General features: G+C 33.3%; 1 protein-coding gene across 1 annotated transcript in view; it reads left to right on the forward strand.

The window, feature by feature from the left end:
- Window positions 1-15,909, forward strand: part of PPP1R3A (protein phosphatase 1 regulatory subunit 3A) — a 38,762-nt gene extending 22,853 nt beyond the window's left edge. Inside the window, exons 2-4 of the mRNA XM_036864115.1 lie at window positions 7,641-7,699; window positions 7,796-7,920; window positions 9,837-15,909. Coding sequence (XP_036720010.1) covers window positions 7,641-7,699; window positions 7,796-7,920; window positions 9,837-12,218 — 2,566 coding nt within the window. The 3' untranslated portion in view covers window positions 12,219-15,909. The remainder of the gene's footprint in view (window positions 1-7,640; window positions 7,700-7,795; window positions 7,921-9,836) is intronic.
- The last annotated feature ends 11,123 nt before the right edge of the window (window positions 15,910-27,032 follow it).

The raw sequence follows: 27,032 nt of genomic DNA on the forward strand, positions 1-27,032 counted from the left end.
GGAAAACAGGAAAGTGACTTGATAAAACCATCTGGTCACTAATGTGGTGATATGTTCTTAGTTACTTGAATACTTGAGCAGTTCACTAGACTTTACTCAAGGGGCTGTGGTTTGCCGTGGTTTATGCTTACATTTTAAAAGTAATAAATTAGCTTATATCATATGTATTATCCAACATGTTCGTTTATCCCAATCATTTGTAGATATTGATAATGTTCCACTATTTGAAAAGTTTTACCTGGACATAGTAAAATAATTTGGGAATAAATCATTGTATAATCTGCATTATAAATAATGTAAGTCTAGCTCACAAACTGTGTGGGTAGGATTTCTGTAGGTATTAAATTTGAAATGCTAACCATAAGATTCAATTGAGAATTTATCTTTGTATTGCAAAGTTAATGGTTATTTCTATTGATCCTACTAGCATTTATATCTTTTGAAAACAAATTTAAGAAATTTCCAAATTACATTTCAAAATTATATTTATGGAATACTATTAGCTACATAAATATGGAACTCCTAAAACTGGAAAGCATGTTATTTAATGTCAAAATTGAGAAAGGCTAATTGTTTCCATTTTGAGCAATAAAGGGGTTGAGAAATAAAGGGGTAGTGGCTGCCTGGTTGTATAGAGAAGGATCACGGGGCTCAATCTGGTCTCAGCTAGGAAGTCCCTTGACCTGTTACCAGTGCTTGCCATGGGTGCGAGAGAAGGAGGCCAGCATGAGAGTATTGTATTTGATATCCCTAATCTAATCTAGAGCTTTCACTTTGAAGATGAGGAATCCCACAAAAACCATGTTCTTTACCATATTAGTTATTAGTCTCCAGATTCGGCATCTAAAGGAAATAGAAGCCATTTAAAATTTTTGGTGTTTTTTCTTTGAGATTATTTCTTGCTTCTTTCAATCCCCATTATTAATGCAGAACTGTCTTCATTTTGTTTTCCTCTGTGGAATTATCATCAAGGAACTGAATTTTAATTCATCTTTTCATCCTAAATTCCTTCTTGCATTATGCCTTTAAACTTTTTCCTGAGACACTTCTGTTCACAATTAGACATTTATTGCTCTAATTGTCTCTCTTTTGATCAAATATTTCTCTTCTGTTCTGGTTTTATTCCTGATCAAAAGAAGACTATCGGTACTGTAACACCAAAGGAATAGATACTAAGCCCCAGTAGTTGGTTAATGTATTATGAACTTTACCTCTCATTAAGTACAAGTTTCTGCTTTCCTCACTCCTCCAATTCATGGCTATAAAATGTCAGAATACTAGAAAGTCAATTTTTAGAGAAATATCACCATAAAATTATGAAAATAAACAGTACACAATATGTAATTATTTATTCCAGGAAAACCTTTTCAGTATTTCTGTAAGTATCCACTTATCAATGCCAATCCTGATATATTCTTCTTAAGTGTCTTTAAAAAAATTTCAAGTGAGGTACATAATGTTTCTAACTTAAAATCTCTCCATTCATTTAGGGAGAGTGGGTAGAGAAAATCAAATGAGAGCACAAACTTCGAACAAAGAAGGCACACTTACGTCTTCTTGAAGAGTTCAATATTGACTTTTTAGCTGTTTATCAGAGTGAGAGTTGATGCCTAAGAATTCCAAGTTGGTTTTCTTTAGGCATTGCTGAGTACTTTCAAGCACAGTGTTAAAGAGACACAAATGCAACATTCATGACTCATTTTGGAAATGATCCTTTTTTTATGCCAACTTTTTGATTCCTCTTGGAACAGAGTTACATTTCTGCTGCCTACAACCTAATCCTGACATTTACCCTGACCGGTTGGGTAATTCCATCACTTCAGACTTAGACTGGGTGGAACAGGTTTTACTCATATTTTAAGAGACATATGGGCTTTTAGCACAATAGCATTACAGAAACTCAGGAAAAATGTTATTATTACTTATACTAAAACTACTACATTTTGAGAGTGTTAAAATTAACCATAACTGCAAAAGAATAAGTGCCACATACCCAGAAACTGCAGGAATATTAACAGGGTGACTAAATTCTGACAGTGAATAAATCAATTGGCTAATAGCAGAAAGTGTGAATTAGCATTCCCATGCACACTGTATTTGTATTTTAAATAAAAAGTTACTTTCACTGATGATCTAGTGATCTTTCTTTGGAGGGTGGTCCTCTGATAGTAAGAGTATACTTTAGAAAGACTAAGCGAGTATGTCATCATGGGCTGCAAATTTTACTCTTGAAAGTAACTTCTGGAAAAAAAAGTAACTTGTGAATTAAAGATATGAGAGAATGGAGTAAACTTTAAAAAATATACATAATTCCAAGTAAAAGGAGAAGCACGGGAATCGGGTACTGTGGCAGTATAGAACTAATGATCAGTGTGGTATTTACTACATGTCACTAATAATAATGGTAATAACAGTAGTGATAATACATTTATTAAATACTTCCGCATATTGAGAATTATGATAAATAATTGCCCTGTGTAAGGACTAGGCAATATTTTGGAGAAAAACGAGATACAGAGAGGTTAAGTATCTTGTTGGAGGTTGCATGGCCAGTAAGTGACTTAGTAAGGTAAATAACAGGAAAGACTGTGATTTGAATCCAGGTCTTTCTGCTCTTTTTCGCTATGAATTGACTAGAATAAAAGCCAGGAAACTAGGCATAACTTGTTGATGCACTGTCCAGGCACACGTACCAGAGATTAGAGAAAAAGGCTGAAAGGTGTCTACATGGGCACCTGAGAAGCAGATTACCCAGTGTGCAAGACATCAGAAATCAGTCAGCAGACTAATTCAAGACCTTACCGACTTAACAGTGCAGGAGCCCCTGTTAACCACCAGACTTAACTCTCCCTTGCTTAGGTCTTGGAAAGAGCAATACTTGACTTCTAAATCTCATGAACACAGCCAAGGTCAGGCAGAAAGAAGGCATTTTTAAAATCTACATTCAGGGAATTGATCAACAAATCGCATTGATGCTACATCAAAAGTTTAACTCAAATTGGATTCCTTTTCTCTTTCCTCATTGCCATCACCTTTAACAGTCATAATTTGTGCCTGAAATATTGAAGGAGCCTCCTGACTTGTCTTCCTGCTTCACTATGGCTCATCCCATCCAGGATCTCCTAAGATAGATCCTTAAATGTACTTCCAGAGATTGGTCCCTAAATGTAAATCTGATGGTGTCTCTCTCCCATTTAACTCCTCCACTCCCCTCCCCAGAAACCGGAGCACTGGTTTAAAAGTACAGAAAAAATTCAGTCCCACATTTCCTGGCATGTTAAGCCATTTAAACCTGGCTCAAACCAACCCCAGTTCTATTCCTTGGCATTCTTTCCTCAAAACACAGTCCAAACCCTCTGAACATCTCATTGTTCCTGGATGGTTCTCTTCTTTTTGTGCTTTCTTACCTGTACTTCTTTGACCACTTCTTATTCTCTCTGCCTGAAATGACCTTACCATTTTTCTCTATTTGAGGAACTCCTACTTTCCCTAAAACCTAATTAGAATGTCACTTCCTATGTGAAAAATTCCCTGATTCTTCCAACTGAGTGCTCTCATTTCTGTTTTTTTTTCTCTAGAGAATATCATATCCCATTATTTATTATAATATTTATCACATTATAATAATTGCCTGTTGATGTGTCTATTTCCATCATTACATTATAGCTTCCTTGAGGTAAGAGGCTACATATATATTATTCATCTTTGATTTCCCAGTGTTTATTAGAACTTATGGCATATAGTGGATATTCAAAATATCTATTAGAAGAATGAATGACCCCTCTTATGATTAAATAATACTAGTGACTATATTATATGATTTAAGGTGCACTAGAAATGAACTATCCCTCTACAAACTACATACCTTTTTGATCTTTCAATTTCTAAATTTATATTAGAAGGTTTTAAAATTTTTGTTTAGCTATTTAAACCCATAATTAAAAGCATTGTTTTTAACTTTGGAGTGGGAGGTAAACATTACAAGACACACAAAAATATGCACGTTTTAATTTATTAGAATCTTTTATGAAAATAAATTTTAATGAGGAAAGAAAAGAAGAATAATGTTATGATAATTTTGACAAGAGGTGGACAGAAGGGAAGAGTAGAAAGGACACTGTGCATTTATTCAGCAGCATTTATTATGCCACTATTATGTGTCAGGTAATGTATTAGCCACTGGGAATACAGATCAATAAGAAACTCCCCTGCTCCAAAAGGACTCAGGGAATATAAAGGGGAGACTAGAAATATTCACTAACATATTTCACTTATACCACAATTGTATATAGTTGTGGGTCCTATCTTCATCAACCATCAAGTTCTTTGCCTTTTTCCTCAAATTTTTTGAAGTGGTTTTAATTAAATGTAATTGGTCATATAACAGACACTTTGGATTTTGGAGTGGGATTTTATCTATAAACATCCTGTAATTTTGGCCAGACAGCAACCCATTTGTCTTAATAAATTATCTAAAACTAGAATTTAACCATTTAGATACTTTAAATAATATAATAAACACCTGCAAAACTACCACTCAAAACAATCGACTTCTCACCATTTCCTTTGCTCATTCCTTTCCTCTGACTCACCCCACTTGATGTAACCATAATCTTGAAAATCAACCTTTCTTGTTATATTCTATGTATTATATTATATGTATTCCTTGATAAATATATTTAAATTATTTTAGTAGGTTTTAGCTCAATAAAAAAGAACCTCCTCTGATGTAATGTTTTAGCACTGTTCATTCAATATTATGTTGCTAAGATTTATCCATATTGTTGTATGTTTCTGTAGTTTATTAATTTTGAGTGCTTTATAATATTTCTTTTGTGGTATTCCAAGTTTTGTATCTACTCTTCTGTTGATAGGCATTTGGATTGGTTCAATTTATGCAATTGACAGCAATTTTTACCAATTAAATAAGTATAAAATAGCATCTCCTTGTGGTCTTGATTTGCATTTCTCTGTTTTCTAATAATGCTGACCATCCTTTATGTGCTTATGGACCATATGTATTTTCTCTTCTGTGAAATGTCTGCTCCTCTCCCCTGATTCTATTGAAATGTTTGTGCTTTCTTATTGATTTGTAGAAATTCTTTATATATTCTTGATATTTATTTTGTGTTGATTTTGTATAACATAAGCATCTTCTCCCAGTTTATTTATATTTTTCTATTATAAAGATGTCTTTCAATGAACAAAAATTTTGAATTTTAATAAAGCTAAACTGACAATCTTTTTTTATAGTCACTTTTTTTTTCTTATTTAAGAAAACATTTTCTACTCTGACGTCTGAAAGATATTTACATATTCTACTAAGAATTTCAAGGTTTTTGACATTTAAGACCTTAATCCATGTGGAATTGATTATCGAATATATGTTTTGCCTATTTCATCTTTTTTTCCATGAGGGTAGCCACTTTCCCCATCTCCATTTACTGAAAAGTCCCTTATTTCCCTGCTTGGTGACATGCTATATTTGTCATATACCAAAGTTCTAGATAAGTAGGGATCTGTTACTAAGCTCTCAATACTTGCCTGTCTCTGTACCAATATAACTGTCTTAATAACTATATCCTCATAAGAACTATTGAAACTAGGTAGAGCAGGTTCCTCTACCCTGCTATTTCTCAGTAGTCTAGCTATTTTCAGTCCTTTATTCTTCTCTTTAGAATTATATTTTCAAATTTTGTGAAAACCTGTTTTGAAATTTTGATTAGAATTGAATTGAATCTGTAGATCAAATTGGGAGATAATATCTTCACAATCTTCTTCCTATCTATGAACATGGTATATCTCTCAATAATTTCTAGGTCTTTAATATTTATTGACAAAATTTTATTCTTTTCCCTGTAGAAGTCTTACACATTTTCTATTCATTTTTTAATAGATATTTGATATAACATTTAAATTTCATCTATTTCAGGTTCTCTTTCTTGTATTTACCCCTGAATCTAAGATTTCCTTCCTATATTTCTGTATTTATATGTTTTTGTAAGAAGTCAATATAATAATACACGGTTTGACACCTAATTATTTGTCCTCAAAGTGAGCTAAAAGCAGGTTTCTTTCCTTTTGATGCAATCATTTAAAAAATTAAAGCATTTTAGAGAATTTAATAAGAAAAATGATTAATAGCATTTTGCTTAGGCAAAAACAAAAAGCTTTAAATGGTTACGATCTTTCCCTCTACAAATGAGATTTTCAGCATTGTTATGGGACTAAAGATAAAGAAGGGATAATTAAATGCTGTTCAATGGTTTATATATTTTTAAGAGTACATAGATTTTCTATGCACTCTATGAAAGAAAAATGTGTCAGCTTGCAGTTGGATTCCACAAAAATCGAATCTTTGCATAATTATAGGCCTCATTAAACAATATAGATTTATAGATTAAAGCAGTATCACTTATTGGAAATACAATATTTTTCTAATAAAATTATACTTAGGTAAAAACATTATTTTCATTTCTGGGCCCACTTCAAGGTACCAAATAGTTTTGGTAAATCTAAAATTAAGTATCATAAAATGTATACAAAGCTGAATTACTTCTTACATGGTCAAGATGGAAGAATTTGCAATTTTCTTGTGATTTGTTGAAACAAGATTAGCCTTCCGGGGATTTGAATCAACATTGTCCATGCAACGAAAACTGGTCTCTGTTACACAAATTTATCAGCCATTGTGAACTCTCTGTATTTCTTTTATTGCAGAAAAAAGTCATTGAGAAAAGTCACTAGGAGAAAATTCAGCTGAGACAGTACAAGAAAATGTGGAGACTGGGCCAATCATTTCTGATAGACTGACTTGTGACATAATTATACACAAAGTGAGCTTTTCACTAACTCTTTTCTTGCTGAGTGTCATGGACAAATCTAAATTCTTATAATTCCACAAATACACCTACAAACAGATTACATTTGAAAGAAAAAAGTATTTATCTTTCTCAATAAGCATGCAGAATATGAGAGAAAAGCTAGTATAACCTGAATTATTTTAAAGAAAGAAAATGTATGCTTCCATATGAATGATCTAAAGTCTTGGTTGTAAAATTGGCCTTTGGCAATACACACATGAAGTCTTTAAACTGGGTATAAATTTAGCTGCCTTTCACTTTCTAGTTTGTTTTTTTTTCTCCTTTTCTAGAGAGAGAGAGTTAATAATATGTCAGTTCAACTGGAAGAATTTTGAGTAAAATGGAACACAAAAAAATAATTGGAACGTTAGAAAGTAATTTCAGTGACCACAAATGGACTGTCAGTTCATAAAACTTCATCATTTAAAACAAGAGAAAAATGTTTTCACTTGCAAAGATTAAATTCATGAATGATGGAATAATCTACACTTACATATATTTTTCCTTTGGTTATGTGTTTTAATATGAGTAAAATAATTTTATTTAGAATTATGGAATTGTGTAAATAATTTTTACATTTTTCTACAACTAATATATATTATTGCATCATTCTAAGAGATCAATTTAATTTAAAAATATACAAAGTAATGCAAGAAAATGTGAAAGGTTATATAATATTTGTTTGGCTTGTAATTGGTTTGAATTTCCTCCTCTATAAAAATACTTAGAAATATAGTCCCAGAAAAAAAGTATAACATTTTGTTTTAAACTTAACAGTAAAGAAGAATCACTGGTAACATCAGATGAGAATAACTCTGAGAATTCAAAGATTACAGGTAATATTTCTTTAATTTTTAAACCGAATATATTTATTTTGTTAAAGCCTACAATTATAACAATCTTACATAGGTGCAATTATCTTAACTTTTCAGATACCTATATCCCAACAATTGTGTTTTCTCATGAGGACAAGGAAGACTTGGAAACCAGTAATCAGAATGTAAAAGATGTAAACACGGAACATGATGAACATAATGAAAAAGAATTAGATTTGATGGTAAGTGTTCTGGTTGCCTCGGTATTAGAGAAGATGAATCCATTTATGCTTCAAAGATGCTGCAATGCCTGCCTTTCAATAGCTTCAACTAATAAATAATTTGCAAATGTGAAAGCGCAGCCTATTCTGTCCTTGCATCTCTAGCTTGATCAACAAGGCACTTTGATTTCAGTATGTTGCTTCTGGTCTCTGCATTGGTAAATTAATGACATTCATTTCTTACCTATGTACCAGTGGCTCTGACTAATAGTTTGTGGGAATTACAGAAGAGGTAGTACTATCCTGATGTGCATTTCTAATCTTTGTGACAAGTGTACACTTATCATAAACTCATCTGTAAAATGAGAGGGCTGGACTAGATGATTGTTAGGGTTCTGTCCAGCTCTACAAGTCTGATTCTTGCATTTAGCAGCATTTTTTTTTTTTTACTTACTTCCATCTGTGAGAATCTCTAAGTTCTATATCATTGGAAAGTATTAAATTACCAAATGAGGATAAAATAGCCTGTGCCATATTTTTCAAACAGGAAACAAATTCAGAACTGTACAATTTAGTATTACATTTGTTATCATAAATTTCACACTTGGTGAACATTCAATCTATTTGGGATTTTTAGGGGGATGGTTTAGATAGCATTTTTATCACAAAGGAAGAAATAGGAGTAAATGAGTCACATAATGCAATTTATCCTTTACTGTATTTGGTTGGAGCTCATATCATTAGGATACATGGATTCATAATCATCTAAGATTAAAATGACATTTGCCTCTTCAAGTGTCAGTGCTGAAACAGAAAAGAAATGGAGCTCACCTCTTTCCCCACACATTCCACCCTTTCTATAGTGATATGGAAGCTGCATCACTAAAGTATGCAATTTACTTTGCTCCAACTTTAAGAAACTACAAAGTTGTCACCCATTGTGAGAATTCTCACCAGCTGAAAGTTAACATCGCCATCTTTTTCAAACCACAGAATATAATGAAAGGGCCCTGAAAAATCACATACTTCACCAATATACCTCATTACAATCAGCAGACTCAAATATAAAAGTTTGTTTAGAAGTTACTGAGATTGTACATCCAATAAATGAATAGGGAGCTGTAATTTAGATGCTAATTTGCTCCATGCTGATGTTAATGCATAAAACAATGAAGCTCTATAATAGATGGAAATACAACCAAATCTGTGGAACCCACAGGCATTGGCTTACAAGACAGCTGTGCAGTTGACAAGTAACATGAGCCTTATGTGAGAAGAAGGGGAAAATGTAAGATTTGCATATAATTATTGAGATCATGCAAATGTCAGTTATGAGGAAAAAAAAAAAAAACACAGGCATCTCACTGTTAAATCCTGACAGTTGGCATCACTGAAGAGCTCAAATACATTTGAGTACTAGTTGGCAGAGGGTCATTAAAACAGAATTTGCAGAGACATTAACTCCCTCACTTTTCTTTGAGTGACGTTTTGCTATTAATAGTTTGCAGAGGCTTTGCAGAAAACATATTAATAAGAGAAACTGCAATAGGCGCACCTACAGCAAGTGTAAATGCAGAAAGGGGCATCTAGGAAGCTGCTCTCTAATTGATTAGCATGGAGCTATCAATGTGTATATCCTAAGTGAGGAGAAAGTGCAATGACAAGCAAGAATAGTTGAATAATACAATGTGATATTTGGAAGCTAGGAAAGAGAGTGATTAATTTTGGCCCCTTTTCTTATTAATCTCATTCCCAAGTCATAGCCTACAAGTATCCCCCCAAAACATCCAGCTTCCACAATTTGTGCAAAATCCACAAATGAAATGAATCAAGGAAATATACCAGATAATTACTAGCCAAGTTAATGAAACCTATCTAATTTGCTTTGTATATTTAAAATCATTTGATCATTATTTTTTGTGTTTTTATCCCTTAAGATAAATCAACATTTAATAAGAAGTACTGCTTCCAGAGATGAAAAGAATACAGTCAATTTTCCAAATAAAGCTGAGGGGTTACAGAAGAAGCAAATCCATGATGAAGTATACACTGACTTGTTTAAAAGGCCTTTGTCTTCAAGTTCATCAGCAGAAAGATCCTTGAAGGGAGAGTTTTACCACAATGAAAAATCTTCCTCAGGAAATAAGTGTAGTTATCAACCTTCAGAGGAAATTACTTCAGATATGGGAGAAATCAAGCCATCATTGGGAAATACTAGTAGTGATGAATTAGTGCAAGTACATATTGGTAGCAAAGAAGTACTGGATAACAATGCTAATCCAGCCCAAGGGAGGGGCAGAGTGCAAATATCTTGTCCCTCTGCAGATCAACTAATGGCAGACAACCTTAATCAAAAATGTGAAGGAGAAGCTAAAAAAACTGAAGTAAAAGATTGGGAATGTTTAAGAAGTGATTTCCGTTCGGATTTCCATTCAGAAGAATCTATAGAAAAAGGATCTTCCAAGAAAGCTTATGGCAATGGTAAGAATGAGGAGGAGGAGCAAAGAATATGTTTAGGTGTTAATGAAAAACACAGCAAAAATTTTCAGTCAATCTTACATGACCAAGAAAGGAAGATGAGCCACTCTGAAATAAGTGTGGAAGGGATGGGAGCCAGTAACAGAGACCTAACTGCTCTGCCGAGTAAGGATACCCCAATTCATGACCAGTCAATCAGAGCAGATACATTTCATTCACCAAGGACAAATCTAAGCTGCGAGGAAGCTGCGTTAACAACCTCAGACCTTGATCTCTCGACTAGTGAAGGCACTATTTTAGGAGGGATGCCTGGTCAAGCTTGTTTACCAAGAAATAGAAATGTTTTGAGGAATGAGTATCTTTTCCAAGTTGAAGAAGAAAAATCAGCTTGGATTAATCCCGAAGATCAAAATAAGAACATCCAGCATAAACAAAGTTGGAATGTTCTGGAAAGTCAGGGAAGAGCAAGAGAGAGTAAGACAAATATAACAGAGCAGACCAAAGAACAAGCAGATTGTGGAGACGTGTGGGAAAAAAGAGATAATGCAAGGAGTTTGAAAGCTAATCCTACAGAAGAATTGTTTACCTGCCAAGAAACAGCGAGCTGTGAACTGTCTTCTCTAGCTGATCATGGTATTACTGAGAAAGCAGAAACAGGTACAGCTTATATAATTAAGACAACATCAGAAAGTACTCTAGAAAGCATGTCTGCTAGAGAAAAAGCAATAATTGCTAAGCTACCTCAAGAGACAGCAGGAAGTGACAGGCCCATCGAGGTAAAGGAAACAGCGTTTGATCCACATGAAGGGAGAAATGATGATTCACATGATACCCTTTGTCAACGAGAGACAGTAGGTGTAATCTATGACAATGATTTTGAAAAGGAATCACGTTTAGGTATTTGTAATGTACATGTAGATGAAATGGAGAAGGAAGAAACCATATCTATTTACAATCCTGGGAAGACACATGACAGGAAGATATGTGTCACTGGAAATACAACATCTGTAGAAGAATCCTCACAGGTCATTACAGACTATCAAAAAGCAGCCTCAAAACTAGATTTACATTTGGGAATGTTACCAACAGACAAAAAAATATTTCCAGAAAATAGAGATCATGGGCAGATCCAAGAATTATCACAGAAAACGAATATAGATGCCATTATTCATTCTGCTTTAAACTCAGACACTAATAGAGCTTCTCAGAATGGCTCTCACATTTCTAATCATCATGTTAAAACTTCAGTGCCATCTCATGAACAGGCCACTGCTATAGAGAATGCAATTACTACCATGACTCTCCAATCTATTTCTTCTAAATCAAAATATAATTGTAATCCAACAAGTGAAATCCAGGGTGCTGAGAATCACCATCATCCTGCGTCTACACCTGAAGAAGTTTCCAAAAGTTCAAGAATAGTGACATCAGGTAGTAGGAGGGAAAGATGTATAGGCCAGATTGTCCAACAAGGAGAATGCAGTGTGGAGAAATCTCTAGGGTCAACAATTTTAATCAGTGAAGCTTTTGAGAACATGAAAGAGGCAAGGAATGAAAAAGAAGGATTAATAAACTCTGGACAATCACTGTGCTCTTCAGGAGACAAGGAATCTGAGAGCCCTGCTTCTGACAGTCTCCCTGCCCAGGAAAGTCAAGCTCAAAGGGAATCTCTGCTTTCGAAATACACCAACTCTAAAATGCCTTATTTCCTTTTGTTCCTGATATTTCTTGTAACCATCTATCAGTATGACTTAATGACCGGCTTGGCATTCTACGTTTTTTCATTGTACTGGCTGTGCTGGGAAGGGGGAAGACAAAAAGAGTCTGTCAAAAAGAAGTAACCTCAGCACTATTATTATTCTCTCTTAAAAGATAAGCTATTTAGCCCCAAACATTTGGATTGGTGAAAGAGACTATTCGTTGTTCAAAGAGCCAGCGCAGTTTTTCTCTTGAAGGATCATTTAGAAAGGAATGCGTATGAAGTTTGCTCCTTCATATAAGTAATTATTCTATATAGGACCATTATGTTTGGATCATTAAATACCTATATGAATATGAGATCTGAAGCACGTCAAGTTGAAATTAGGTACAGCTGTTGCTCCTTAGCAGGCTATGAAGTTTCAATGCTTCTTCACTACTTAAAGTGCCATTTCTTGAATTCATTTTTGCAGTAAAGCTTCATTTTTTTTTTCCTGAGTGTATTTTTCCCTCTACTGTTTTTAAAAATAGATAAGACATGGACAATGGCAGAGGACTTTTTTTTTGGTCTTTTAATACTGACCATGAAATTTGCATTTACCACTGTATCATTTATCAGCACATTTTGATAAATGGAATCTTTCAACTTTGATTGCATATTTTTAAGAACAACACCCATGCATATTGAAATGTATAGATTTAACCTGAAGAAACACATTGTGTACTTGAATAACACTTAATACACATACACATGTTTTATATCCTGCATACCTACAAAGCCAGGGCATTCATAAGCCAAATTTGACAAAGACTGAAACAATCAAGAGATGATCTTTCAGTTCTACAAAATTTGGGGGATGGCCTGTCTTTAAGCAATATTTTTCTCTTTTAAAGGGAGACTGTAGAACACAGCTGAACAATTTTGACGTCAACTATTATTCAGAGTTGGAAATTTAAAAGTTCCAGAAGCATTGCTTCAGAATGAATTTGTACCTATAAAGCATAAAGCATTAAATGATAACAATAATTTAAAAAAGATTTCCTAATGAACTATTTTACTTGGTAGTATTTTTTGTCTTCAAACAAATTTTTAACTTTTCTCATTATAAAACAATAAATTATTCCCCAAGGTGCATTTAGAGAACAAACAACTAATCATTGGTGATATTTATTATATAGTTATCAGGTTGTTAAATGATAACTCAAATTTTAAGGAGACAAATAAGTAGATATGGAGATCTACTGAGAGAGAAATGAATATCCAGTAGAGCAGTGACTTCAGTTACTGTTATTATCTATGGCTAAGTATGTGAAATAATGGAACTAATCATTTTAGCCACATAGTGGTAATGCAAATAGGCTTATACAATTGATTTCAACAACTATTTATTGAATGACTAATATATGCAAAACCTTGTGCTCTGTTCTATGGCAGAGCACTTCCTTTGATACCCCGAATGGCTAGTCCTCAGGGAGGAGGCATCGATATGTATTTTGATGCTTTTGATTTGGCCAGAAATATGGGAGAAAGTCACACTGAGGGAGCCCACTTGGGTGATTTCTTTTTAACTGGAACTTCTTTTATGGAGAATATAACATTGATCTTCAGAGAGAAAAAGTAATCTGTTTATTAACCTGTAAAGGTAAATTCAATGACTAACACTTGTATATATCATCCTACACTCCTAAGAAACATGCATGCATGGGAAGACAACATGAGAATGAAGCATTTAAACTGACTTTCATGTGGTAGTAAATGATTTCCTTAATTTTCATTAGGTACACAACTATTTCCAAATCCCCTAATTGCATGCTTGTCTTAAGTCCCATTGAAATTGAATGCTTGACTTTAACTTTTTAGTTGAACAAATACAAACATCCTGAAGTAGAACTTAGGGCAAATATTTGATTGTTTGAGAGAGCATATTTTCATTAAATACAAGTGGGATACTGTAGGCTGTACCTAGAATATTATCTCTAAAATTGCTGTCTTGATAATTTTGTTGACAGGTCTAGATTACAACGAAGTTAGGGTTAGCATTTCTTCAGTTCCTAATGGCTTGGTTTTTGCATTCTACCTCTAAGAGTTTCAGTCAATATGCCATATCTTATTAATGCAAAGAACACTATATTACTTTATGAACACAGGTGCCCAAACTGTAATTGTTCCCTTATATATAAAAGAATGTAACTTTTTTTATCTCTTCTATTTGACTTTTGGTAACATTAACTTACTATACCTTCTCATGCATATTTGTAATATGACAATAGAAGTTTCAAAGGATTTAAAATACTCCATTGTGTACTTCTCTGCAGGCAAAGAAGAAATAATTGGTGATTTAACTGACTTTCCAAACATTACTTATGAAGAATTAGAAATAAAGTCATAAGAACTATGAAACTATTGCCAGGTGGAGAGGTAGATTTTTGCAACCTGTTTTGGTCACATCACTATGTTGAACAAGAAAAGTGGATCTCAGGAAGAACTGGCAGCCCCTGGTTAATAAAGATTTGACTGTGAATCATCATGACAAGGGTCAACTTTATAAGCATAGCTGCCTTCATCGTGTCCCCCCAAGTATTGGTTAAGGGCCAAAAGGGTGTGGCATGAGAATAAACAAAAAGAGTATATTGTACATCTGCTTCTATAGTGGGTAAGAAATGTGATGTAATAACCATCACCTTTTTATCTTGCTGGGCTTCTGACTATTAGAAACAAAGTTCTAAAAATTAATTGGCGAGTCAAGCAAGTGTAGGTAGTAAAATCAACTATCTCAGAAAATCACATCTGTGTAAGCCACCAATATCTCAATAGATTTTTCAATGTAAGAGTAAATAGGTCAATGAGATGACATTCACCTCTCAATATTCAAGAACATTGGCTTAATGCAATTGTGTTTCCCTGCTGAGTTCCAATATTTTGCTAGTGAATTTTTTCAAAGAATATATATATATTCTGCACCATTTTGTGAGAGAAACAGGATCATCTTTTATTTGTCATCTTAAACCAGTCTTCTGGTTAAATGGAAAACTTAAAAATATCCAGACCAAATTTGGGGAAATAAGTATTTTTCCCAAATAGCATTCATGATACTTTCTTAATAGTTTTTTTCAGTCATGAATATTATTTTATCTCACCAGACCTGTTGTCTTCTTTATTAGTCTCAATTTTTGCATATAAATTTTTGCAAAAAAGCAAACAAAGCAAAACAAAAAACTAGCAGGAAAACTAGTAAAGATGCAGGCAGGAAAGCTGTCATCCCCAGGGCCAGTTCATCTACTGATTTCTGATGTCATGATCTCTGACCTTTTAAAATTTCACTGAGTGAATACAGAAATTGAACGATGCAATAAAGATCGTGGTTTGTTAATTTAAGTCCTGTCTTAGCCAATTCCGTGGAACTGAGGAATAGGACTGACTCTGATCCTGCAACAAGGTATGAAAGGACTATGACAGGCCATGCTCCTCCAGCATCTCCACAGTTGTACTCCTACATAAAGAGAACAACTAAAAAAGTTACTTTTATTTATTGGATTAAATTAATTTGCTTAATTTTTTTCTACTTAATTTTTTTCTACTTAATTTTTTTTTACTTAATTTTTTTCTACTTTCAGAAATAATTCATAATAAAACTCATGGCAACATAAGTTACTTTTCATCTTTTAAAAATAGATTCAGTCATTAATACAATACATTTCCATAATTTTACCCAAACCTCTTTAAATAGCTAATCAAATTTTCACTAGACTTTCAGCCTAGCTTGAACATGTTTTACAAGAAATATTATTACAGTGTGTTAAAACCTTAATAAACAAACAACTCTTTAAAAAGTTCAGCATTTTTATTTTGTGTCATTTCTATATTTGTTAGATGCATACATACTACCTTCATTCGTCAAATATGAAGCAATGTAGTATGTGAAAATTTAGGGAAAAAATCCCTAAGTCTTTTCCTAATATATTCAGCTCTTTATATTCATAATAATAAAGTAAAGAGTATCATGGGTAAATCAATAGTGGATTACCAAGGAATCACTTTTATTTTTCTGAGATGATGCAAAGATCTGATTTTGCAGCATATTTCAATGCCTAATTAAGTTACTGGTCTTGGTTGGAATCAGTGCATCGTCCTTCTTATCACCCCGTCTGAACCACGCAGCCCTAATTCCCACTGCTCTTTGCTTCAAGTCCTCTGTCAGTCAAGCAAGTCACGCTGTCCCTAGAACATGCCATGCTCATCCGTTCATCTGTGACTGCTCGTGTATGCCCCTCTGTCTAGAAATGGCTTTCAGTTATCTTTCCTCCTCTCTTCCTACACAACTCTGTACATTTTTCTATGTACTGTTTTAGTCCCCATCCTTTTGAAGTCTCCTAATATTTCTGTTGGTGAGATCTCTCCGTTTTCAGGTCTCTTATGACACTAACCGTCTTGCATGCGCTAGGTATTTGACATTATACTAACTGGACCATCTGCTTGTTCAAGACAGGAACGTGGCTTCTTCCCTCCAGTCACCTCACAAGGTCTAGTTTATAGGAATCCTCAGTCAATACTTGTGGATAGAATTGAATTGCAGTGATGTCTCCTTCCTATCTTGTCCCTGAAACGTGGACAGGATACTTTGAGGTCTGATTTTAAAATGAATAAACTTAATCAAAGCAAAGCTGGAATGTTTTCATAAACTACGAAAGACAATGTAGAAAAAGACAAAGAGAATGTAGCTACAAGACAGAGTGATGCAGTGGATCTGGGATGTGGGAAAGAAAGAAAAAAATCCTTTCTCTCCATTCTTCTTAACAATTAAATTAGTTTTCTATATTTATTAATCCTTCCTAGCACAGGAAACATTCCCTTCATTCTATTTCATGGGAAATACTATGGAGATTATATATTAAAAGAATAATAACGCATAACTTAATTTGCTGGCTAATGTGAAAATTAAGAGAAAAAGGCATGTCTTCAGATAAAGAAGCTTAGTAGATTAACAACCAACAAACATCACAAGATATCAAGTGTAAGAAATTCAATCTTCCCAACTGCTGCCATGCCCTTTGAAAATGGCTGATCTCTGAATTTCACACCTGTTCTGCATGTCAACTTTTAGGATAAGCAAACAGAACAACTAGCAAAAATAGTAAGTGGATTTTTAAAAAGGAAACAATTGCCTGATTAGCATATGAGAGTACCTATATATACTGAAACACACACACATATACATGCACACGTACACACAAAGGCACACACATACATACATGTATTCCAAGATCTGATAAATGACAATATGGCAGTAAACAGTCTACTAATACTATGCATAGTGAATATATATAATATAATATATAAAGGGTTTATCCTTTCTTTGAAGAGATTCATTTTATCATATTTAGATATGAAATTAAAATGATAACACAAAGATACGCCTGTTTGGGGGGCAGAGTCTAAAGGAAAGCAGTATATGGCCTAGAAATGTAGTAGCATGCCATATAACAGCTTAAGACCATTAGCAATTAGTCTCTTAAGACTTAAAGAAAAGCCAGATACATGTCTAGTCTATTGTAGAATTCATCAGTATCATGCATCGGTTGAGCTGGTTCTGAGTGGAAACATTTAAAATTTCCTAAAGACACACTCTATAAAACATAATAGCAGAGAGAGAGTTTAAAAATCACTATACAAGGTTAGAAATTCTCTTTGTAAACACTTAAATAACCCATAACCTACTTTTAATAATTCTATGTAGGTTTTAACGTACAGTTTATAAAATTTTTTAGTGTGGGGTATTTATGAATATATCACACATGTAAATCATTTTTACACATACATTCTACAAATGATATTGATATTTTGTTACTATACATTAAGTGACTCTTCCCAGTTAATCCATAAATCTTTGGGAAAATTCAATTTTCATTATGCACATAAACTTTCCCCGTGTTTCTCAATTCTCAGTTCTGCCTAAGAAAGAGAATAAAGCTTAAAGAAAAGATAATTTATTTCCTACCTTCACAGATATGAGTGGGTATATTTTAAATACATTTCTACACTTTGAAAGTTGGAAAGGAAAATGAGATAAGAGATTATAAATGTCCTTCATATTTATTTCATAGTCTTTAATATTTGCGATCAGGAATATAGACTTTAATTTAAGTCAGTTGTCTTCTCCCATATGAATTCTTTGGCCTACATGATCTTACTCCCATGCTTAAATTAATATTTAAGTGCAACATGTTGATTTTTCATTATGTGAATAAGTAAGGAAACCAGTTGCAGCCTGAATCTTTGAGTATAACATCTACATCTGTATCTTTATTGATCTATGCATGTGAGGTTCAACCTTTAATAATAATAATAGTAGTTGTAATAATTATTATTATTATAATAACACAATAGCCAACTTTTGAGTGTTTACAATAATTGGGCACTGTTTTAAACTCTTTATGTGAAAAACTCATTTATGTTTTATGACTTCATGAGAGAAGTGTTATTACTTTCCCATTTTACAGATAGATGCACAAAGGCTGGTTTTCCCAAGGTCACATGCTAGTCTAGATTCAGACTCCACCAGTCTTTCCCCAGAGCTGATCCTCTTAAACATTGTACCATGTTGTTCCTTCAGTTCAGATATACTAAGTTATCTTACAAATTGCAGTTATATGTTAGCATGCTGCATGGTGCTATACTAATATATAAGTACATTACATACTATGAGATATGAGTATACCATATATCTTGCACAGATAATCCTATCTTTATTAATGCTCCTAAAAAAAGAAAGTTCCTAAAAGTATTCTGTTCTTTTCAATTTATTCAAATGATCTCAAAAAATATACTTTGACTTCCTTCCAGGACACAAACATTGCACTAGTCCCAAATCTTGCCTAGCTTGAGTATAGCGAAGGAGTTAGAGACCAGTAATTGCAATATCTTGTGACCAGTTCAACAATAGAAGTAAGATCTAAGCACAGAAGTGGCACAAAGAAAGGAATGTTTGGTCCTGTAAGCACTTTGCTTCTTATATTTCATAAATGTGCCATCTTTTTAACACAATAATTTTAGGTATCAAGGAAATCAGAATAAAACCCTCCAAATGCCTCATTACAACTGGTGTTTTACAAAATAATAACTACAATGAGAATACATCTTGATGTGACTGGTATAGTGTTTATGCCTGATGTCCCAGTGTAATTATTAATAGCACTCCTTTCACTTTCAAAAGTAAAATGATTTGGATGAAAAATGCTAAGGTCAGCCTAAAAGTCCAAGAAAATATCTTAGCCAGCAGGTGTATATCACTCTGTGTCACAAGAATAAAAGGGGAAACTTCCAGTGTGAATGCCATCTATAACCTACCCGCAGAATTCTTGTCCTTAGGGTTGTAGAATATAACTCAGATGTACCAGTCCCTGGTCAGCCTAAGTAAAGAAGAGCAACATTTTTGCAGATTCAGTATTGCAGAGGGCAATCATTTTTTAAAAAGTAGGGACATTTTGTAAAGAATGTGCTGGTCAAAATCCATTAGGAAGAAGTCATTTACATTACTGACACTGGATAACCATAACTTTGTGGAACCTGATACTATAGCCTATAGCCTATTCAGAGGGCACAGGACATGATACTTCCACCATCCAGGATAGTCAAAGTGGAACAAGATGGAAGAAACTTTAGCAAAAGTTGTGGAAGCCACTGTGTGTTACTCAAAATTATAATGGCGTTATGTTGCTGGAAGCTGTGTTATGAGTGTACATGCTGCTCATCATTTGTAAGAGAAACAAAAGTTTTTGGAAATTAAGCTACATATTACTGGCATTTAACAATCATGAGACAAGCTAGTAGTATTTCAGGAGCAAACATAAATTAAAATATAAACAAATGACCCAAGATATTCAATAAGAGACAAGGACATTTTAAGGCAGAACCAGTGTCACTCCATCTAGTTTTGGCCTTTGCAATAACCATCGCTTTTGGCCTCACTTCACACAGGTGTGCTGTGCTGACACTGTGAGTGACGATGGATCAGCGTTCCCTTCATTTCTGCTTAAGGGATATGTGCATTGGAGCCTTCTCCAGAGAACTACTACCATAATTTAAGACCACAAAATATGTTCATACTGAATGAATGGCAAAAGGCTAGCATAGTTGCCCTAAAAGCGTTGTGCCTCTGGTGACTTCAACCCAGCCTTACACTTTTACAGGGCGTAGAGGAACTATTTTTAAATAGTGGTCTTTATGTACTCTTTGTTCATTTTTAAAATGTCACTGGGGTCACTTTTATGTATCTATAAAGCTGTTCTATCACTGAAGGTGTAGATCTCATGATATTTTATAAAGTTGGATATTATCATTTTTAATTGTTAGGGACAAGGGAATTTTGATAATAGTCAATGTGCATTACTCAAAGCCCTTTGGTTGGAAATAACCAAAACCTTTCAAAGTAGTTTAAGCAAAACAAAACAAAACACACAGAAAAAAACATATCTTAAGGAAACAAGACCACTACCCCAGGGCTAGATGTGAAAACAGGCATCAGTAGGGACAGAAGCCGGGGCATGAAAAGCCATCAGAAATGGAATCTCTCCTGACTTTCCTGTTTTCCCATCTTTTTTTCCCTTTTCTGAGTCTTTATTTTATTTACTTTATTTTTCTGTTTTTTGCCAGTGGATTTTCTCTTTCAGCTTGCTCTTCAAGATGCATGGTCCCTAAAGTAGAATTTTCCAATGGTAATCTTGCATCCTGATTATGTATGTCCAAAGGTTAACTGCTTAGAGTTACCTGGATCTCAGTTCTAAACTCCTAGAAGAGAGAAATTTATTCAGTTGTTTGTTCTACATGCAATCCATTGTTTCCCAGTAACTGGAGGCACAGGGTGATAGAGGGACTCACTGTAAAGGAAATGTTTGTAGGTTCTCGAAGGGTAGGTGGGAATATGGAATTTGTAATGTGTATCTCTAACGTGCCAATTGTCATATATTTATGGATATATTTCTGCTTCTCTTTTTCCTCCTGTAGATCTACATGGCCCAAATTTCTATAGATTTATAGTAGATCTTGATATTAGGTGAGTCAAGTTCCTATAAATTTTTCTTTAAAACTCTGTAACTCTTGGCCCCTTGCTGTTCCATATGAATTGTAGGATCAGCTTACCAAGTTTCATGAAAAACTTGATTTTTAATGGAATTTTACTGAATGTGTACATTAATTTGAGGAGAATTGACATTTAAAAATATTGAGTCTTTCCACCCATGAGAATAGTATATTTCTTATTCATTTTTTGTTCCTTCAATTATGATTTATAACATTCTCCATGAATACACTGCATATTTACTATCAGATATACTCCTAAGTACCTCATGGATTTTGTTACTATTTTGAATGAATCACTTTTTCCTATTATTTTTTCTTTAGGGAAATTATTGATATTTTGTAACACTTGATTTTTATTTGTCACTTATTCAACTATTTTGCCAAAGTTTCTCATTAGTCCTACCAGTTATTAGTTTGATATTTTGGTCATTATGCCAATAATGTACAAGAACAATATTCATTTTTGTATGTTCTTTTATGCATCTTGCCAAATTCTATCATTACTACAACTAGTTGGTATTATTTTTAATTCACTTGCTTCTATTTTCTTTTTCTTGTCTTCTTGAGGTAAATGTGTCTTATTTATTTTTAATCCTTTCCCTTAAAAAAGTTCATATAATACTATAAAATAAACCAAATATTTTTAACTGCATTGAATTGATTTTGAGATAATTACCTATATCTCAAAAATATATGTGTGAATACATATATATAACATTTTAAACATTTTTATTCCCTTTTATTTCCTGTTTCCCTCTATAATTCCCACTGTAATTTAACACATGAGTTATTTAACAGGACATTTAATTTTTTGTGATCTTTAATAATTGGTACAAATTACATTAGACTGTTGTCATAGAATGTGGTTGACTGCCAATTATTCGAAATGTGATAATACTTCCTCTGTGATCTACTGCATTGTCAATGTAATTATTATTCTATGTACACATTCTTTTTGGGGGTACAGAGTTCTTTATATATTTATTAGGTCATGCTTCATAAGTTTGCTGTTCAAAACCATATTCTAAGTCCAGAGATAATCCCACGCACCTGTGGTCACCTACTCTACGACAAAGGAGGCAAGAATATACGATAGAGGAAAGACAGTCTCTTCAATAAGTGGTGCTGGGAAAACTAGACAGCTACATTTAGAAGAATGAAATTAGAACATTCTCTAACACTATACACAAAAATAAACTCAAAATGGATTATAGACCTAAATGTAAGACCAGATACTATAAAACTCTTAGAGGAAAACATAGGCAGAACACTCTATGACATAAATCACAGCAAGATCCTTTTTGACCCACCTCCTAGAGAAATGGAAATAAAAACAAAAATAAACAAATGGCACCTAACTAAAAGTAAAAGCTTTTGCACAGCAAAGGAAACCATAAACAGAATGAAAAGACAACCGACAGAATGGGAGAAAATATTTGCAAAAGAAGCGACCGACAAGGGATTAATCTCCAAAATATACAAACAGCTCATGCAGCTCAATAAGAAAAAAGCAAACAACCCAATCCAAAAATGGGCGGAAGACCTAAATAGACATTTCTCCAAAAAAGACATATAGATGGACAACAGGCACATGAAAAGCTACTCAACATCCCTAATTATTAGAGAAATGCAAATCAAAACTACAACAAGGTATCACCTCACATCAGTCAGAATGGCCATCATCAAAATATCTACAAACAATAAATGCTGGAGAGGGTGTGGAGAAAGAGAACCCTCCTGCACTGTTGGTGGGAATGTAAATTGGTACAGCCACTATGGAAAACAGTATGGAGTTTCCTCAAAAACCTAAAAATAGAGCTACCATATGATCCAACAACCCCACTCCTGGGCATATATCCAGAGAAAACCATAATTCGAAAAGATACATGTACCCCAATGTTCATTGTAGCATTATTTACAATAGCCAGGACATGGAAGCAAACTAAATGTCCATCGACAGAGGAATGGATAAAGAAGATGTGGTACATATATATGATGGAATATTACTCAGCCATAAAAAGAACGAAATAATGCCATTTGCAGCGACATGGATGAACCTAGAAATTGTCATACTGAGTGAAGTAAGTTAGACAGAGAGAGACAAATATCATATGATATTGCTTACATGTGGAATCTAAAAAAATACGTTCATTTAACCTATTTACAAAACAGAAATGGAGTCACAGATGTAGAAAACAAACTTATGGTTACCAAGGGGGAAAAGGGGGGGAGGAATAAATTGGGAGATTGGGATTGACATATACACACTACTATATATAAAATAGATAACTAATAAGAACCTACTTTATAGCACAGGGAATTCTACTCAATACTCTGTAACGATCTAAATGGGAATAGAATCTAAAAAAGAGTGGATATATGTATATGTATAACAGATTCACTTTGCTGTTCAGCAGAAACTAACACAACACTGTAAATCAACTATACTCCAATAAAAATTAATTAATAAAAAAACCTGTATTCTAACTAATATTTAGTGTGCTTTGACTACCATTACTTGAAATCTCCTAATATTATGAAAGTATCCATTTCTTCTTGTAATTGTGTCAGTTTTGCTTTAAATATTTAAGACTCTTAATCCTTAGTTGCAAATAAGCTCATTATTGTTACCATTTGTTAGTGAATTTATCCTTTATTATTGTACATGATATTCTTATTAATATTCACCTTAAATTATATGCCATCAGATATTAATATTGCTGCACTAGTTTTCTTATGATTAATATTGACATAACATAGCTTTCCTCATAACTTTATCGTATCTCTTGCCAGAAACTTATAGCTATATTTAAAAAAATTCAACCTATAATTTGTCCTTTAATAGAGGAGTTTGAGCCATTCATGATATTTCGATAAGCTAATACATTTGGACTTATTTTTACCATGTTATTTTGAGTTTCTATTTTACATTTTTCTCTCCTTGTTCTCTGTCCTTCATTCTTAATTTCTTGAATTATCTTTCCAATTTACTAGTTCTCTCTTCTACTTTGTCTAATATAGAATTATTTTTCATTTCAATAACCATGACTTTTATTTAAATATATAGAATTTGTTCTTTTTCATACCTAGCCATTTTTATTTTTTCTTCTTTAAAAAAATAATTCTGTACACCTGAAACTAACACAATATTGTAAATCAAGTATACTTCAATAAAAAAATAATTCCTTCCCATTTAAAAAATAAAAGTTATTCCTCCATTTATCACTTTGAGTATCTTAAATGTAGATATTTAAAATCTTTAGTGGAATATTCCATTAGTTTGAAGTGAATATGCCAATTCTTGATTTGGTTTTAGCTGTATTTGGTATTTGATTCCTTCACGTGTTTTAGAATTTTTGATTATAAATTCATTGTCTCTCTCCTTCTCTGAGTTTATTTCTCCCTGTCTCAACTCTGTTTGTCATTGTCTTCACCTGACTTCTTGATCCTCAAATGTGGAGCCTAATAATATTACCAGAAGTGGAGGCTTCTGTACTATGGGGAAAATAGGAATACTGCAAATTCTGTCAATTGCAAAGTCAGCCGGTTGTTTTGTGCTATTCTTAGTAGGGAGGATATGATATGTCTGTATTCTCCTCTGGCCTGGAGCTTGTTAAAGTTACATTTTAGGTTTTAGTTTGTGTTTATTCATGAAAAGGAGAGACCACTTCAATCCATGGTTTCAAATTGAACATGATTTCTGTACAGTAGAAACTAACACAACACTGTAAAGCAAATATACTCCAATAAAAATTAATTTAAAAAAAATAACATGCCTTGAGTCACATTGTCAAATGTTGTTTTTAGTTATTGTAATTTTGTATGTGTCATATCCTAGGAAATGGCAGGAGTGAGAAAAATTCAGCCCTGTGTATAAGCTAAAAAGAATGTTAAAGGGATATGAAGACATTAGGTGCACTGCCTGTCTCTGTTTCAATACTGTATATTTAGGATTACCTTATAGCCCAGTTTACTTCAGAGAAAGAATCTGTTTAGAAGGCTTAATTGATCAATGCCAATTTTAACAGTAGTAAGAGATAGTGGTTGAGTGTGTTGTCTCTTATTCTCTTTGACGGGTGCTAAGAGTATACTAAAATTAATAAGAATTTAGAATTAGATCAAAGATGATATGTGAAATTAATTTCTCAAATATTTATGATGTATCCATAAATCATACCACTACATGTCCTTTTATGGATTTCAAAATATGTAGAGCTTATATTTGAAAATCATTATGTTTGAAAGAGAAGGAAATGACCTATTATTAGAGGCTCTTAGACACTTGATAAAATGCTTGTTTCATTGTGATTCAAGGATTCTCTAGGGATTGAAAGGTATATGTCTGAATTACTGGTGGAATCAAACACCCTTTTGTCATGAAATCCAGGTACATGAATTTGAAGTAATTGAGATTATTTTTCTCGTATTCCTCACACTTGTAGCAGGGAAACTGAAAGTGGCCTGTGCAAGAGAAAACAATTTCATTGAGAAACCTGAGAGAAAACTCAGCTTTTGGATTTTTAGGCTTTATCTTTTCCACTTTCATTTTACATCCAACTCTCCTCTTTTTTCTTTCTATCTTTGCCACTATGAGTATTTTACAAGTCAGGATGATCTCAGACATTAAATATATATATGTGTATATGTATACACACATACATATATATACACACATACAATGTCACAAGATTTAGGACTGGGTCAAGGCAGATTTGTGTTTGCTATGGTGCAACTAAAGTATGATCTCACTAAAATATGAAATAATACCTAACATTATACAGATTATTCTCATTAAATAACTAGAGAAAAGAGATGAAAAATTATTTCAGTGCTAAAAGCCACATTAGCCAATGATTGACTTAGATTACTCTTATGTTTCAGTTTCAAAAGGCATCACCAAATTCGGCAACATCAAAATACTTCATTGCAACCTCACTGCTGATTATTTGTGCCACTCTCCTGAACCACATCATGGAGTATGGCTGGGCTAACAAGCTATCAAGTCCTGACAACTGTAAAATCCCTTTCATCTTATTCAGGGAAAATGCCTGGTATATATTTACTTTTCATTATAGGAAAATACATTTTTATGGATTACCTCATCAAAAACATGCCTTAATATTACCTAGAAAATTGAGTATGGTTCCTCAGATACCAAAACAATTCCTGCATGGGAAAAGATTGAATTAAACTGGGATTTTACTAGCGTATTGAGTAAACACTTCATCTTTGATATGTTAATACTACCCGGGTACCTTGAGAGATTTTTTTCCTTCCAATTTATAAATTAAAATTCTGCTGTAGTTGTGACCAAGTATAGAGTTTTGTATATTCCCACTCAGGTTTTTCAGAGTATCCTACCTACCACAAGAACAGTTTTTAGAATAACTTAGGCAAGTCAGTAGAAAGATTGAATTCAAAACACAAGAGTTTAGACAACCATGTTTTTTATCATGAGAAAAAGTTGATAACTCTATAGCAATTTCTTACATTATTGCAACTATAGTTGACCATAGCTATTTCCTGAAGTAACTTTATAGTCAGCTGCTATATAAGGTTACAAGTGTACAACTCTGTGAAAATAATAATCCTGGTGGCATTGGGAATGACTTCACAGAGGAGTTAGCTCACGGGCAGGTTCTTAAAGCTAGAATAGGATTTTGATAGGAGGTGAGAAAGTAAGAAGTGTTTTACCCAAGAGGGTTGAATTAATTTAACTCAACAAATACTTAGAACAAACTATAATAAATATAGTTAACTCCTAATCAGCACTGCTATGTGCTTGGTACTACTCTAAATATTTAACATGAATTATCTAATTTAATCTATTAAAAAACCCATGAGTTAGATGTTATCAATATTTTCATTTTATAGATAAATC

The sequence above is a fragment of the Balaenoptera musculus genome, chromosome 9, assembly GCF_009873245.2.
Source record: "Balaenoptera musculus isolate JJ_BM4_2016_0621 chromosome 9, mBalMus1.pri.v3, whole genome shotgun sequence".
In the NCBI taxonomy this organism is placed as follows: domain Eukaryota; kingdom Metazoa; phylum Chordata; class Mammalia; order Artiodactyla; family Balaenopteridae; genus Balaenoptera; species Balaenoptera musculus.